General features: G+C 31.1%; 1 protein-coding gene across 1 annotated transcript; it reads right to left on the bottom strand.

Annotated features, from left to right (window-relative positions):
- Window positions 1-2,453: 2,453 nt before the first annotated feature.
- LOC144850981 (hepatocyte nuclear factor 4-gamma-like) lies at window positions 2,454-15,985 on the bottom strand. The gene is made up of 7 exons (XM_078708504.1): window positions 15,791-15,985; window positions 6,223-6,465; window positions 5,822-5,940; window positions 4,554-4,712; window positions 3,799-4,039; window positions 3,213-3,449; window positions 2,454-2,686 (listed from the first exon to the last, which is right to left on the bottom strand). Exons 1-7 carry the CDS (start codon window positions 15,966-15,968, stop codon window positions 2,454-2,456), a joined length of 1,410 nt encoding a protein of 469 aa, XP_078564630.1. The 5' UTR covers window positions 15,969-15,985.
- Window positions 15,986-18,844: the final 2,859 nt, after the last annotated feature.

Raw genomic sequence — 18,844 nt, 5'->3', positions numbered from 1 at the left:
AGGTGCTAGTTTCTGCTTGATAAACAACTGATTAAATACAGCAAAACACTTTGTATTTATTGCACATCATTAGTTTTATTTCAAACACTCATTTTATCACAAAATAGTACTTTAGTAATCAAAATATTTATAAAAATTAATTTGTTCATTTAAGATCATAACGTTGATTGGAATGAGTTGTTACAGTAAATTGTATGCAATATCTACAACAATTAATTTAATATATTATAACACAATGATGCATTGTGGGAAGGGATATTCTTACCCACAATGCTAGCAGCATGAAGGCAAACACACCACAAAAGCAGCAAATCAAACTTGACACTTAATAACCTAAATTATAATATTACAAATAATACTTATTCCATAGTAACCTTATAATAAACTTAATGATAAATGTACAATGGGCAAATCTCTTTGAAGATATACCATCCCTCTGAAAAAATAATTTTTCAAAATGTTTTTGTTGAATATGCCATTTTAATGTCACATAATAGTTATTCACTTTGACCAAAAATTATATTTAAAAAAAAATATTTAAAAAAAATGTAATTTGACACAAAAATAGTCAATTTTACTGGAAATCAATGGGTTTTTGGTTGAATTTAACCATTTATTTGTTTTTTCCCTATGGAAGTCATTAACTTGACTAATGGCCTATTCAAAGTCCTTTTTAAACAAATTAATCTTCATTCTTCATGTTTTTTGGGGACAATACAATCTTTAACTACTGTCAACAAATAATCTCTTTCCCAAGTTTCTGATAACCTAAATCAATCTATGCCCCTCCTATATTTCTACCCAACCTCTCTCCATAAAACATGCAAATGATCATAAAACTGGACAATAATTATATCTAATCTTATCACGCTTTCCTAGAAAGAATAAGAAGAAAAACTAAACCTTTCTTCTTTTGAAAATGTTGTAAATTCAGTTTTTTTTCTTTCCGATTTAAATCGTCCAAATAAATTCAACCTAGTTTAGCCTTTTTGGACTATCAGGTATGAGAGAAGGGGGAAGGGGAGTGAAAGCAGCAACAGAGTACAAAACATGGTACATTCAGTATCTGAAATATTGCCTATCACTTTTTTTGCACCATATCAAACCCCAACATAATTTATTTGCAGCTAAACATTGCATCAAAACATGACAGGTTGCAGAACAGAGGTATACCATAATACAGAACAACCATTTTCTATATATGTACAACTTTTCGATAACTTGTTGAATTTACAAATCAATTACTATTATGTCTAAAAAAGCACCATATTCCCAGCACAACTTTGGCAAACTGTCCATGCCTTTAATCAACATTCACAAAAAAGGCAAGATGTAATTTTTACATTAATTAATCATCACATACTAAATTATCAGCATTGTCATTATTACAAAGGCACTACTCTGAATCAGAGATTCTTATATACACATTCAACATTCTTAAACTAAACTGTTAACATGAGATATTTACATTACATTAACGGTCGATTGTTTCTACAATATTTGATTGTATTAAAAATAAATTTATTAAAATTTTATACTATTCGTTATAAACATTCTATCGTTTTTAAAGATTTATAAATCTCCATAAAAAGACATAATACAGTAATTGAAATAAAAATAATTAATACATTAATAATTAATTAATATATAATATTATTGATAACAATTATTAATAATTGATAACCTTAATATGCTATTAATTATTATTATTATTAGTTGAATAAATAAAATAATTATTATTAATATAATAATAACTGAATAAAAAAATTAATAAAAATGTTAAAAATAATAATTTTTATAATTATTAATAATAATGAATAAAAGCATTATAATATTACTATCATAACTATTTTTTCAGAAATCAAGATATAAGTTTATTTCCATGAATCTCCTGAGAAATATATCCTACTAATGTCTATACTAAAAGTTCCATATGAACATTACAACAAAATTTCACTTTCTTTCGCGTGACAATTACAACAAAAGCAGTTGATTACTTTACAATTACATGAAAGTCAAATACAATTAATATTCTTTTGTTTCACGTGTTACTAACTACGGAATGAATTACTTATTTGATAGTACTATATGCTATGGAATCAATCAACAGCGTTCTTTGGTTTGACTATAAAATATAATTAGGTACATACACATTTTATTTTTGAATAAGTTCAGACTAGATGTGAGTAAATTGCACACACTCTGTGCCAACGTATTACTATACAATATTATACATCAATTTAAAACAAATTCTCAATTCATTAATCATGATAAAAAAGAAATCTATGAATATGCACTAAAGGAAAAATGTTTCCTCTACTGTATACGCATAGTAGAAAATTCGAGGACGGCCTCATATACAGAGAGTGTGTCATATATCCAAGTTGGGTTTTACCCCAGGGTGGGCTTATACCCAAATCAGTATGTGACTTAAACACTAACAAATATAAATCTCACACAATCTCTTGCTTAGGTAGATGTATAGGTACAGGCACTTGCGTGGCGTGTTGATGTACTTTGTAGCCATCTGGTGGTTGAGAGTGGATGGAAGTTGGTGGGGCTGGACTGATTGTTGGTGGTGTCCCTGGATGACTTGTGTGACCGTTGGTGATGGTTTCTAGATGCTCGTGTCCTTGACTGGCTGCATTGGCTGTTGGTGTCTGCTGTTGTGGGTCTGTGTGGGCCCCTAAGACAAAAACAAATTAGGTCATTATTTTTTTTTACAACAAAAAAAAAATCCATTTATTCCTCAATGTTCACATTACAATACATTGTTATTTTGAGTATTGTACAGTATAACCTTGGGCCTATAATTTAATTCATTGGTTGTTATTTTAATTTATTAACTTAAAAATTATTACAAAAAATATGTAATATATTATTGAATTTATTATCACATAAAATATGTATATATGTAGATACTGTATACAAACTATAATGTACAAAATACAAAATGTCTATACATTTTTTTAATTAGTAGGTCTATTGTTGACTTCATAGCTTTTGGTGATAGTGATTGTGTTAAGCTTTGTCTACACTATTGTTACTAGTTTGACAAAAAAGTGTGATGTGGCCAAATATGGCAGTGATATGCCCAAATATGGTAGTGATTTGACATCATCATGTCCATATATAGGCACATCACATAAAATTTGATAGTGTAGACAGTTGTAACTGAAGTACATAAGAAAATTTGTTTATATAATTCTAACCTCCAAGCAGCATCTCTTGCAATAAATTATCAATCTTGGCAACCCCAAACAACTTCACAAACTGGATCTGCTCTATCATTTGCCACGTTATGCTTTGAAGAGTCGGTAGTAAGAGGAGTATCTCACCAAAGCGCCCTCTAGAGTCATACTGTCTGTCGTTGATGTAATCTTCCAGGTTTATCTGTACTTGGTAGCGCATGGCCTTAATTTTCATTTGTTCGCTGAGACCCTTTGCGTCTATTAAAATGAAACAATTTTATAATGATTTCGGCACATATCAAGTACCATGCTAAAATGTGATTAAAAGATAAAGAACTTAAGTAGTAGGTATAATCAATTTTTTTAATTGCTACTCATATGTCAATGGCTAAAATTGAAAAGGAAAACCCCTTCACAGGAAATAAGTGCAATAAAAACTATATTAAAATCAACATTAGTACAAAGTAATATACTTTCTATAATAGCACTAGTAAAAAAAATTGTGAAATGAAACTAGACTATTAACTTAATTGTTTAACATGCTCCTTTACGATTGTTTCTTTTTAAAGTTAATTTTTTGATATAAAAATAAATTTAGACTTACTACCTGGGTCAAAGAATACTATTGCCTTGAGACATGCAAATTCCTGATCGTCTATAAGAACATCTCTCATTGGTCGAACAAGCTCATCCAGAATTCTTCCAGCCACTCTGCTAACTTCTAACTCGGGACAGTGTCTTGGTATTATTAAATCGTTTCCAAGCAGCAGATAGTCTTTGAGGTTTGTTGATCGTCTAGCAACACCCATTAGTAGGTGTTCTCCGGCATGTGCCCTTAACAGAGCAACCTAAATTGAAACACAAATATGTTTGCATACATTTTGATTTTCCTTTCAATATATATTTTCATCCAATTTCATCATAATATTCCTTCTACTAGAACATGCCTCCTGCCACATGTCCCTGCCCCCACCCCACCATTTCGTTCTGAGGCCCGACTTTCATAGGCAAATCCATTTTTCATATCACATTGTGAAAACCAACAAAAATGTGATATGCCCAAATATGGTAATGATGATGTCATATCACTACTATATTTAAACATATCACTACTATATTTGGTCACATCACATTTTTTGTCTCACAAAGTTTGATAGTGTAGACAGCTTTCAGTTTTTTTGCTTCCTGAATCTCTCGAGGGATCAGCACCCTTAGACGTCATTTTTTGTCTCTCTTCCCTCTCTTAGAGATAGCATGTTTCTTTTGGAGATAGCATGACTTCAATGTAAAGTACTCATGTACATATTTTTTCTCCTCATTCTCCCCTCCCTCCTCTTTCCTCTCCATTCTCAGATAACTAACCTGATCATCTAATGGCAAGTCTCCAAAACAAGGTATATATTTGGCCCATTCCACTAAGATAAGTAGCTGCTGTTTCATACTCTCACAGATGTCATTCAACGTCGCTATCTTCTTTGATGCCACCACATTCTCTGGCAGAGGTCCTGGTGCTGATGCTTGCTATAACAATAGAATAATCAATTTTAAATACTTTAAATCAAACTTTATTTGGATTTAGGCCCTACCAAAGAATACTTTTGTGAGAAAGAGACAACTCAGCGATATAATAAATATGTAAAGATGAACAAATATGTGAGAGTGAAACATTTTGCCCAACAAAGATTCAAACTCAGACTTTTCTTCTCAATTGGCAATTACTACGACTACTAAAATCATTCACGATATGTTGAAATCTAAAAATCAAACAACAATATTTATTTTATTATTAATAATAGAATAAAAATTTAGATGAAAATACATATCAATTATTAATAAAAGTAAACCAACTAATTATTATTATGAGTATAATAAACATTATGATAAAGTTTATTTCCTCTAAAATTCCAAATGATGGTAATAACTTTAGTTATCGAATTTCATATTGGTTATGGTAAACATGCTTGTTAAGCTCTGTCTACACTATCATTATGTGACAAAAAAATGTGATGTGCCCATATATGTCACTACCATATTTAGGCATGTCACCACCATATTTGGGCACTAGATTGATAGTGTAGACAGAGCCTTACAGTATATTGTTTTAAATATTCATACCGCAAAGTGGCGTGTGCAAGGGGGAAACGCCTAATTGTTGGCTGAGTCTATCAATGCTTACAAAACCTTATTAAGTATGTAATAGTTAAAGATTTTTTAAAGCTTAAACATTAAACAATCTGTCTGTACATAAGCATCCTGTTAAGGTATTTACACTATGAAAGTAGGCAAACATCTTGGCCACATCCTGTGTGTGTATACTGCTTCAGCCATGCTCTAACATACAAGTACAGGTCTATACACGCATATATGCGTGAGTCTCACGCATGAGAGATTTTTATGCATCACGCATACGTAGCTATTTCTCATGCATCCATAAAAAATATTTATATATTATTTACTCTATTCCTCAACATAATTTGATGGTTTTCAAAAGGCGACCGACACATGTCGGAGGTCGTTGAAAACCGATGGTTTTGATCCACCAAACTGGTGCAAGAGGAGATTTTGCAATAACACATTCTCATTGGTTAGTGAATGCAGTGTTTGATATGCAGAAATAAGATGTAGGCTACCTGTCGTGACAGCATCTCAGCATTTAGTAACGTGTTTACACCCATCAGACCACCACCTTGTATGCTTTCTTCATAACTTGTTCTCCGTGTACTAATTCTGTCCCGCTCATTCTGTACAGCTAAATGGAAGACAATTTTGAAATTTTGACAGGGAAGATTAAAACTCCAAAGAAACAAATTTTTCCTATCTTGTTGTTAAAAGACTCTATAGCTCACTATGTTGGTCTCAAAACTCAAATTTGAGCATGCGACTGACTTGTTTCATTGGACCATTGTATTGTTGGTTCCACTTGTAGAAGAGAGAATTAAATGTTTACTGTACACTAACATTCCATGTCCATTATTAATCACAGTACGTTAATAAATATTTAAAGATATATATAGTAAACCTGTTCAAATACCTTCTTTCTTCATTCCAGCTCTGAAACATTTCTTTAACCTACAATATCTGCATTGATTTCGTTTATCTTTATCAACCACGCACATTCTACAGAACCGACACGTATACTGGTGGTTCTTGCGTACACTACGTCTGAAGAATCCTTTACACCCATCGCAGCTTGCCGCGCCGTAATGCTTCCCTGTTGCTCTGTCACCGCAAATAGCGCACTGACTGACTGATTGATTACAGTTGGCATCTTCCACTGTAAGAAAAATGTTAGAGTTATGGGTAATTTATTTTTACATTTTAGATAAAGACTAATAAACCAAGTCATAAACAGCCTTGTGAAAACACCAACTGTAAAGTTTTTCCATTTTGAAATAAAGTTATATAGTCCAATTTACAAGATGCAATGTAAAGCTCTGTCTACCCTATCAAACTAGTTTGAAAAAAGTGTAATAAATATGGTAGTGATATGCCAATATTGTAGTGATGTAGTCCATATATGGGTACATCACATTTTTTTGTCACATAAAGTTTGATAGTGTAGACAGAGCTTAATACATTTTATCTTCTAATAATAACACATTATATTAAAAAAAAAACATTACATTATCTGATGCAAATATGGGGTTGGTTTGTTTTATAAAGATCCACAAAATAGTCAGTAAAACTCATCATGATATCAAAGTGTTCACAGAGAGGTACAAGTATTATCATGTGTATACTGTACATACATGATTTTTAAAACCGTTCAACTTTCAAGACTTTTAATGTATAAACTTAAACTTCCTATAACCTATTACCAAATCTGAGGTGACATGTAAATTTGTCGTTGGTAGATAAACAAGGGTGTAACATGTATTGTACATTAACAACATCGGACGTGAGGAATGTTTTACTTGTAAATATGAAGCGCAAATGAATTAAACTAGTGGGATAACAGGCTAGAGATATGGTACAGTAAGAATTATCCTACAGAATTTTCCGGTAATATTTTTAAGTTTGATCTTTTACCTAGAAATATTGTAACAAAGACATTTTAATGGGATACTTGAACTCTTTAACTCTAATTAATTAAACTTATATGACAGTCATTCAACTGTGTATTTTGTCAACTTATGAATATCAATAGGAAAACCACAATAAAAATAGTTTGGTTTTTAAACAAGAAAACAGTGATGTTATTAAGTTAATCTATTTTAACTTTCGTAGGCCGATAAACTTAAAAACGACAATTGTGTTAAACAATAAAAACTACTTCAGGAAGCAATATTTAGCATGGGATAAGTTGTAATGTGAAGCTGTTTTTTTCTTTGTTAAAGAAATGGGAAAATACATACTTAAACAATACAGTATACTGTATATGCCCCTGGGGCCAGGATAACAAATTTGGAAAAAATCTTAGGGTGAGGGTTTACTCAGATTGAATTAAGAATGAAATTTTATTTCAATTTTTATATATTTATAGTAGTTTTTTATAATTTAATTTTTATGATATGTATTCTGTACTGTGTGTATTTTATCGCCGAGGGCCCCAATGATCAGCTTTGCTGGATGGGCCAACGCCATGAAACAAATTTAGAGAAGGGTGGGATCATCCACCAAACTAGGAGCAATATTAGTAGAGTAGAACTAATGAAAAAAAGGGGCCAACCTCAAAAAAATTGCAACAAAAGGTTTTTCAACGGATTTTGGTAGTATTGGGTGTACTAAATAACAGAAAAAAAGTCTCAAGAATTTTGACCACCGGAAAGTGTTTTTTTTTCAAGATGGCCGCCAAAATAGATAAAACGTTAAAATGTCAATACCTCCTAAACTACTTGGTCTATTGATATGATTTTGGTACCAAAATACTCAGAACATACATATTTATATTTGCCCTAATAGAACATTTTGGCCAAAAATGACCGGAAATGCTATTTCTTGCATGTTTGACCTTTGACCTTGATATGTTGTATCTTGGTAACAACTGACCGTAGGGAAACAAATTGTGACTCAAATTGTTCAGAATGTACATATTTACATTTATTGTAATGAGACATTTTGTCAAAAAATGGTTAGAAGTAAAGGTTATTGACCTTTAACCTTTATCTATGTAGAATGTCCATATCTCGGCAACTATGTGTGGTAGAGATTTAAAATTGGGCTCTAAATACTGAGCATATGCTTATTTATATTTACTCTAATGAAACAGTTTGACAAAAAATGACCAGAAACGACATTTTTTGATGATTGACCTTGATATGCTATATTTCGATAATGACTGACTAAGACATACTATTTATGGCTCAATTTGTTCAGAATATAATTATTTTTATTTCGTATAATGGTCTAATCTACCCATGGAATTAAGAGCTTTCCTGGGTAACTGTAATATTTATAAAGACTTTTAGAATATGAGTTCAAGTTCAAATTGTTCAGAACATACTGTATACATTCTTAATAATAATAGTGAATAAAAAACCCGAAAAGTAAACAAAAACAAATATAATAATAATTTTTAATTTCTAATTACGGTATAGCAGCAGTTGATTGGATATTGTGCATGTATTTAGTACGGCTTCCTAAACAACTTTTTTAACTTCGTCTTCATCATCGTCATCAATCTCTCTATCTACGTTGTTCCATTCTTCTAGTTGACACACTCCCCAAACTGAAGTACATGCCAATCCATAGCATCTACAACTGCAACATACAGTTTTACATCCAGTAGTACAGTTACAATGGATGATTTTCAAAAGTTCTTCTGAAGCAGCAGTTTCAATCGTCATTATTGGCACAAATGTTTTATTAAAAACTTCCCCGACTTGGTAGCATCCATGGTATTATCTTTCTTTATCCATTGCATGATTTGATAGTATACTCTAAGACTGTGACATTTTGTAGCAGATGAGGTTGGTGGTAGTAGTTGTTGAGGTTTGATAAATTATTTACCCTCAGCAACTTTCTTATTAAACAGCTTGCATCTGTAGCTATTTGGGAAATCCAGTGACTTGGCTCCAAAACGAATAGACATGGCCTTTAATCCAAACTCCTCGATAGTTTGAAATTTCTGATGCGGTTGAGTGAAACTATCGGCACACATCAGTGTCATATTCTAGGTTACTTTCTATCAATTTATTGATTTATTTGCCTTCCTAAAGATGTCTTTAGGCTTTGAAGAGTGAGGGTGGAAACGGACTTGATATTTCATTACATCGTCTAGAGAGATTTGTCCTAACTGAATTTGATGGAAAGAAAGAAGAATTCCTGTCAAGGCATGAGAACAAACACAAATTTATCAACATGCTTTCATATGAGCTATAGAAAAAAGAGTGGAGTTGTGGCTTGATGGTTATGATGCTTGGCTACCACTCCAAGGGTCCTGAGTTCAAGTCCCGTCACATGTCAGGATTTTTTCTAAGGACCAAATTACTCCACTCCCAAAGACTTGTAATAAGACTTTGTTTACGTAGAGCATCTTGTGTATATGTTTGTCTTGTGAACCTCTGAGGGTCCCTAATGATCAGCAATAGCTGGATGGATCACCCTCATTAAATATGGTTTTAAAAAAAACAAAAAAAACGATGTTGACATTGCTCTGGCAACAGTTGAAGTCTCTGAACATAATACAGTAACTTTGATTGGAGAAGACACGGACTTACTGGTACTTTTACTGTATCATGTAAATACAACAAACCGAGAAATGTACTTCAGATTAGACAAAGGAAAAGATGGGCCTACTAGAGTGATTAATGTAACCAGATTGAAATCTGTTTTAGGATATAAAATCATCCATTGTAACTACTGGATGTATGTTGCAGTTGTAGAAGCTATGGATTGGCATGTACTTCAGTTTGGGGAGTGTGTCAACTAGAAGAATGGAACAACGTAGATAGAGAGATTGATGACGATGATGAAGACGAAGTTGGAACAGTTGTTTAAGATGCCGTACTAAATACATGCACAATATCTAATCAATTGCTGCTATACCATAATTAGAAATTTAAAAGTTATTATTATATTTGTTTTTGTTTACTTTTCGGTTTTTTATTTACTATTATTATTAAGATTGTATACAGTATGTTCTGAACAATTTGAACTTGAACTCATATTCTGAAGGTCTTTATAAATATTACAGTTATTTGATTCCCAGGAAAGCTCTCTATTTCATAAGTAGATTAGACCATTATACGAAATAAAAAATAATTATATTCTGAACAAATTGAGCCATAAAAGGTGTATCTCAGTCAGTCATTATCGAAATGTAGCATATCAAGGTCAATGGTCAAACATGTCGTTTCTGGTCATTTTTTGTCAAACTGTTTCATTAGAGTAAATATAAATAAGTATATTCTCAGTATTTAGAGCCCAATTTTAAATCTCTACCACACATAGTTGCCGAGATATGGAAATTATACACAGATAAAGTTAAAGGTCAATAACCTTTACTTCCAACCATTTTTTGACAAAATGTCTCATTACAATAAATGTAAATATGTACATTCTGAACAATTTGAGCCATCATTTGTTTCCCTACGGTCAGTTGTTACCAAGATACAACATATCAAGGTCAAAGGTCAAATTGTCAGAAATGGTATTTCCGGTCATTTTTGGCCAAAATGTTCTATTATAGCGAATATAAATATGTATGTTCTGAGTATGTTGGTACCAAAATCATATCAATAGACCAAGTAGTTTAGGAGGTATGGACATTTTAACTTTTTATCTATTTTGGCGGCCATCTTGAAAAAAAACACTTTCCGGTGGTCGAAATTCTTGAGACTTTTTTTCTGTTATTTAGTACACTCAATACTACCAAAATCCGTTGAAAAACCTTTTGTTGCAATTTTTTTGAGGTGAAACCTTATTTCTACTCTACTATATATGTTTCAATACTACAGCTAACCCCTATTCAGGGAACACCCTATTAAGGGGACACTTTTTAGGGTCCTTAATATGTCACCTCCTTTCATGACTTATGGTTAGATATTTTTAGAGGGCAACCAGAAATTGATAAGAACATTTACTATACAAGCTTAATCTATTTCTCAAGTAAACAAACTTACTGATTACATATAATCAATTGAAAATATATTTACTTACTAGGTCATTTATAAATTCATAATCAGCTTCATCAAGGAATATAATATACAGCATGACATGCACTATTGTGTGGGCCTAATGGATTGATTGTTGGGCCTACACAATTATGGCTATACTTTAAGTACAGGTGTTTCTAAATGTGGGGAAGGGGGATACATTTTGAAAATTACAGTTCAAACGATAGGACATATATTATTATAGAGCATCAGGTTTACGTTAACAGCACAGAGACCAGGGCGGTTTATACAGAATGCAAAATAATTACAACTTTTACTAACAACTGATTAATATTAATAATCAGGCAATACAAAAACAAACTATCAAACTGTCTTATATTCATGTTCAATTATTTTAATTGATTTATTTAACTAGCCATGTCATACATTAGTTTATCCAGGTAAAGGATTTGAAATAGACTGGTTGTGTTGTAATGTGCAATAAGAAAGAAAAACTAAATCAGACAATACATTGTAAAATAAAAGGTTGAACGTGATGTTTATAAATGAATCAATGACTTACAATGTTTACAATTGACCTCATAAAATATAAGAAATTCAAATGGAAAAGTAACATAATAGTTCAGATTTTTGGTTTTCTTATTTATATACTGTATATATTTCTTTACTGTATATTTATATATATATATTATTATTTTTTATATCTTTGTTAATTTTGTGTTTTTATAGTTTATTTTGTATTTACTGTTTGTATTGTTTGAGCTAGGTCCCTAATGATCAGCTGATGCTGGATGGACCACCCTCATAAAATATTGTTGAAATAAATAAAATAAATAAATAAAATATACAGGTATATCTTAAGTTTTACCATTGCCCAGTGAGTATGTTTTCCATCTTGTTGGTCAAACATGATAGGAGTATGAACACAAACCTTTTGGAAGTGTCAAAGGAATTGAAATAAAGATTGAACTTGTTTAATTATAATGTTGTAAATACAACATAAATTATCAATATTTCACATCATATTGTTTATTGTTAACGTTGATTTAAAATCTAAAAATAATTGTTTAAAGCGGTCATTGCTACTCCGGTCTCATTTTGGCAATGTATGTACTTGATTACCTCTATGGTAGGCCAACAACACCCCTAAACCTTATTTACAAGTTGATAGCAAAACCATTGTTTGTAACCTAAAGGAAAAGATGGGGAAATCTTGGTGATAGCCTAAAAACCTCTTTGGTATAAGTAGCTGATAAAAGTTGCAGCAATGATAACAACCACCAATCGGATGGTTTATGGCCGAGCATTTTGTTTGCCAACATTTTCTAGTTGTTGACTTGGTCGTGTTTGCATAAGCTGTGTGAGAGAGCTTGATCGGCTAAAATCATTCATATATCTCTAGTGTTGATATATTAAGGGTTCCTTTTAGTATTGCAACACTTTCTTCATACATATTAATAATGAAACAATTTTGATATTCATTACTAAGTACTACTTAACTCTTAAAATAGATATATCTTTTGATTATAAAATATATGAACATAGAATATCAATTAATCAATTATTTTTCAAAACGTCACTGATTGATTTAGTTAGATTTTAGTTAATCCTATTTTTTCTATTGGAACTCTTGTGGTTTCCATATGATTGAACTGGTACGGTTGTTAGCATGACGCAGTGATGCTAACTGATGCGACTGAAATGGACAAGAATACAGAGGCAACCGGCCTACACGTTTTGACTGTGTTTGTGCCACATGTGTACACTGGACCTCTAGCACCAAAACAATGGCCAAGGAGTGCCTTGTGGCTATATTCTGTCTGTGCTTTGTGGCACTTTGTCTTAATCACTCGGCCATTTTGACTCCAAATTTTACTTATAAATTTGGAATAAATGTTGTCTGTAAACAGAGCAACATACCATACAGAGACTGAGTCCTTGGTGGTGGGTAGGAATAATTAAGATTATAAAATGTTTTTAAAAAGTACATACATCAAAATGATATGAAATTATGTTTGTATATTGTACAATTTTATTTTAGGCTTATAGTAGATTCGATCACTACGTAAAACAGTAGAAATCTAAGTGAGAAAATATTAGTGCCTACATACCTTATAGTGACATCAAATCTTGCTTAATATGATCAGTATTAAAAGATATAATACTTATACTATTTCAAGATATCAATATCCTTTCGAAAACCTCCAGAAAAAGCAAAACTCAACATAATACAAACAGAAACCTTTCATATAGCAGACTTTACACATACTAAACACTGAACTGACAAAGTATCATAAATAAAACATACTCCAAGCACGATCCTTGTACCATGGACAAAGGTCCAACTGGTCAACCAAGCCGCTAGACTTTATCCTCATAGTTTTTGGACTTTTTGAAAGTCCAAAGTAGAAGTGTTGGATTATAGTCATGTAATTAGAACAACAATAAATAATTATCTTGATTATATTGTTTTGATATGTAGGTCATAGTCTATATTTCGGTCAGTAATTATTAGGACTTTGTACAACTTTTGACAGTATGTTAATAGTACAGAAACTTGAATAGTTGTATAATTTATGGACTAAATTGAGTGTATATTTTGCACAGTGTAAAGTCTTCAGTAAGTATTTAGAACATTTGGGTTGGTAGGGGAAAAAAATCTGTACCCAAAAAAGACTGTATCCAAATTTAAATGGATGAGTACAAAATGTGGTATTTATTTTGTGGGGATGCTTCAGAATTTACAAAAAAAGAAGATATAAATAGTTGTTCTTATGATTGAATTAAATGAATGAATGTCTAATCAACATTTTTTTTAAATAATTGTGTTAAAATGTTCAAAATTGACATTTTATATTGGGTTTTTTTTACCTAGATTAGGTATCCATCAACAGCTCACCTAATGAGCCACAACAAATTGTTCTATTATAGGGATGTCTTCTGATAGGGATGTACAAAATAAGGGGGTTCTACTAATTTCTTGTATTCAATATATAATCTCTTTTGATACATTTTCTGATATGGATTAAAATGCCCAAAGATATTAATGAAAGAATGAATGAATATATGTAGAAAATTATTTTTTCTAATCTTCTTGAATTGCTTGAACTAAAATGCTTAATCAACAAACGATATTATTAATTTGCATCCCAGTTCATTTTGCTGAATATTAATTTCATTTTCTAAAATCTTTCATTATCTATATCTTCAAACTCTTTGAACAACTATTTGTAATTATTTTAATATTGGTTAAGATTTTTTGGTCTGTTATATCAACGTTACTTATTAACCATAGAATCAACTAAAGATGAAACACACTTCAGGTTTGAAAACGCGAGGATCAGGTTATCAGATGGTCAGTAAAGCACTGTCTACACGATCAAACAAGTTTCACAAAAAAAGTGTGATATGGCCAAATATGGTAGTTATATGCCTAAATATGGTAGTGATATGACATTATCATGTCCATATGGGCACATCACATTTTGTTGTCACATAAAGTTTGATAGTGTAGACAGAGCTTAAGCTCATCAGAAAAAATGGCACAACAGTATTCTCAATCAAGTATCAATTTAATTTTTGTGTGTTGTGTCCTTTTTGTTTCTTTTAATAGGGTCTTATAACCAAACAAATTTCTTGGTTAGATCTTTGCAAATGTTGTGTTTTTACTGAATTAAAGGTTGAACTGAATTTAAATCCTAATATACTAACTAACTTCAAATATAAAGCCAGCAACAACGCTATTAGCAAATAGTAATGGCCGATTTTGCATGATTAAACTGCACGTTCGCCCTGTGCAAGTCGGCAGCTTCACAATTATTAATAAAGTTAACAGCTAACTAGTAAATATATCAGGCAAACATAGCGATAATACTGATGGCACAATTTGATAAATTTCAGTTTGTAACATCATTTAGCATTTTATCATCATGCTACATAGATTATTTGTAAGAAAAATCATATAATCATAATAAATAATTGTTGTGAAGTTGTGAAAATAAGAAAGTCTGCAAGCGTGAATAAAGATGCCCAATCAAAGGTTTGAACTATGGTTTTCTGCTTTATACACAGGCACCCTTCTATTAGATCATAATACTTTAGGAATGAAATAGCTACTCAATTTTTGGTTCTCTTCATGGAAAATATATTCGCCATGCAGCTTATTATTATTATTGTCCTATAAATAAAATTTCCTTTAATCAATTAATATACTTAATCAATACCTATAATCAATAAATACCTATAATCAATACCTCTAATTATTCAACACCTGTAATTAATCAATATGTATAATCAATAAATACTTAAAGGCCTAATCACTTATAAAAATATTCAACACTTGTAACTAATCAATACCTTATAATCAATAAATACCTACAGGCCTAATCAATACCTATAATTATTCAACACTCGTAACTAATCAATACATATAATTAATAAATACCTATAGGCCTAATTAATACCTATAATTATTCAACACTTGTAACTTATCAATACATATAATCAATCAATCAATCAATTATTGTAATACAAATTGCTTACCTGGACTTGGAGCATTATTGTTGCTTCCACCAATAAACTTTCCATTCCATCCGATCACCGGTTTCTGATCCATCTCCTGGGAAACGCCAATATACGTGAACGTCTCGTTCATTTCTGTAGGGAATGGTTGCATATGGTTTAAAACGTTCTTTGTTGGATACTCAGAAACAAACGACATCTCATAAAAACGCCACTTGAAAATGAGTAAACACCGCACAAGATGTAGCTGGACTTACTAATAAAAATCCAATCGGTTATCGAGGTAAACTACCATCAAGAAGTACTACATAATATATATACTCAAGTTAATATAATAATTTTCTTATGATGGAATCTGCTAGAGTATCTATTTTTTCAGATAGCCCACTCTTTACTCTAGCCAAGCCGGAAATAGCGTAGTGTCAGAACGATTGTGTAACTTTAAATGGTACCTCCTCACTCATGACTAATTGAGATCAAATAGATAAGAAAAAATCTGTCTATTTACAAAAAGTTTGTCAGTTTTGTTAGTGGTTTCCTTGTAATCAATATTAAATTTGGCTTTCTTTGTTACTGGACAAAATGAAACTAAACAGTCTTCTTTTTGTAACACACACTAATTCCTTAAACAAAGTGTTGTTTATATATGTACATAGGTGATTACTTAGCTGGATTTCAGCTATTAATCCTAGATTGTTTGCTTTAAATATATTTTGATACATTATTCTGTTCCTTTAACAACACTAGTGACTTTAGAAAAGTGAATTCTTTGATTGGGAAGGAGCCACCAAGTGTGTATTTTAGTTCTAGATTATCTTACTACAAATTTACATTAAAACTGTGTCTACTGTTTTTTCTACCATCAATAGGGAAATGCTTACAAAGTTGACAACATATTAACTTTACAATTAATATTTTTTTTTTTTATCTATATATTTTTGTATTTAATTCTTCTTTATACTGGGTTCAGAAACTCTCCCATGGCCTTCATGGGACAACAATAAAATACTGGGAAAAAACTTCACAAGTAATATTTTTTAAATATATATTTTTTTTTATACTGGAGATTGTGTCTTTAGTACACAGAATTTCCCAGAGGTCATTAAATAAACCCCAAAAACTATAAAAACACATAACTCCATCAAACCTATATATTGTAAGTAGGCCTATTCTTTGCATTTTACTTATATACATTTAAATATTTTGATCTCTTTTACATTAAAAAACTTCACAAAAAAAACCAGCAAATTATAGGAAGAGAATTAATTAATTAATAACTAAAATATTAATTTAAGCTTTACTTTACAGGAAGTAAATTACTTTTTATTGAATTGTTAATAACTTAGCTATAATTACTTTGAATAATAATTAGTATGAATAATAAACATTTTATTTTCATTTAGTATAGCTTGGGTGGGAGTGTCCTATCCATCTTTCAACTAAAATTACAATATATATTATTTTCTAAATGTTATCAAGTCAGAGGACATTTAAAACCGCTGTGTGGTCAAACAAAAAACCATATTACAACCAACAAACTGTTTAGTAAACAAACAAAATCTAGAGACATCGTGGCCTAGCATGCTGTATCTACATATCTCGGCAAGTTTTATGTGGTTATATGCTAAGAAACACCAAATCATGTTAATGAATAAGGATTATGGAAATCACACAATGCACGCCACCCTAAGTTGTTTACTCAACTTTCTTTTTAAAGTGGTCTGACAAATTCTGTACAAAAGTTCAAGATGAATAAGGACACTTGAAAAACACCCAATGTCGGTGACTTCAAAACAATCAGTTTCTTAAAGTTGCCTTTATTCCAAATAAATATATTTCTATGTCAAGGGTCAAAAGGGAGAGAGTCAAAAGAACACAACATTTTAGAAAGAAATTAGGAAATTCTGGTGCATAACTGTGACTAACACAATAATAATGATGATGATGATAATGATGATGATGATGATGATGATGATGATATTTGATGATGATAATGAAGATGTTAATGATGATCATGATGGTGATGATAATGATGATGATAATAATGATGATGATGATAATGATGATGATAATTATGATGCTGTATGATTTTATATAACAATAATAGACAATACAATAAAAATGATGAGTAAAAATATATCAGCCAATAACAGTATATAGACAAAATACAAGATCAATGGATATTTTATCTCCTAAATTCTGTTACATGCCAGACAGATGATATTAATAAAACACAAGGACACAAAAATCGATAAAAACATGATAACAAATTGACAAAGAAAATTACAGTACAAACACTTTATATCAGAGGGTAGATAGGATATCTAACAGACCCCTATAGAGTAAACAAATTTGTTTGTTTTAAATAAGTGTATATAGTAACTTTTTTTAAATGCAAAGCGTTGTTAGATGTAATGCTGATTAGTTACACGAACAGAGATTTCTGGGATATAGGAACTGATTGTGTTATCTTTAGCTGCCAAAAGAAAAACTACTAATTAGACAAAATAATATTATTTATTTATATGAATTTAATTTTCCTTTATTAGGGTACTTGGTACTACTATATTTAACAAAAAGGCTATTTCACTTCACAGCTAATGGGATTTTCCACGTTTTATTTGCATATTTGTGGGTGAGATTTGGAGGCATATGATAGCATCTGCAATCTATATGATGTTCCTTATTTTTTCATAATGATGATTTAAATACTGACGCCGCTAATAAGGTAGACTGCAAAAACATTACAAGGCTGTAGCGAGAGGTTAAAAACAGAAGATGCAAAGATATTTTAAATATAATTATTAATATAAAATATGAAATTGGGGTGGGTAGTGAAAATTAAACATTTCAGATGAGATGGGTGCCTCGTTTGCCTCATGCTGGCTACCTATGGCCCTGCATTATTTAGTTTAAACAAACCCAACAACAACAAATGATATCTTCTTGAATAGATTTATGTATTATTTAGGCCTCTTGCTACCATAGTAGGCTGTTAAGCAGACCTACGGATAGGTTAGGCCAGCAATTCTGAGATACTCTCATCACGGTCCTTCTCAACAACCAAAATTTCCA

The sequence above is a fragment of the Antedon bifida genome, chromosome 8, assembly GCF_963402885.1.
Source record: "Antedon bifida chromosome 8, ecAntBifi1.1, whole genome shotgun sequence".
In the NCBI taxonomy this organism is placed as follows: Eukaryota; Metazoa; Echinodermata; class Crinoidea; order Comatulida; family Antedonidae; genus Antedon; species Antedon bifida.
Note: the sequence above shows the minus strand (reverse complement) of the source record. Positions and strands in the feature narration are given on the sequence as shown.

Coding starts and splice junctions, on each gene's coding strand:
- LOC144850981 (XM_078708504.1), bottom strand. CDS start 15,968: ATGTCGTTTGTTTCTGAGTATCCAACAAAGAACGTTTTAAACCATATG. Junction 5,941..6,222: donor AGCTGGAATGAAGAAAGAAG/GTATTTGAACAG, acceptor TCTTCCATTTAG/CTGTACAGAATGAGCGGGAC. Junction 2,687..3,212: donor GCAAGAGATGCTGCTTGGAG/GTTAGAATTATA, acceptor TTTTTGTCTTAG/GGGCCCACACAGACCCACAA.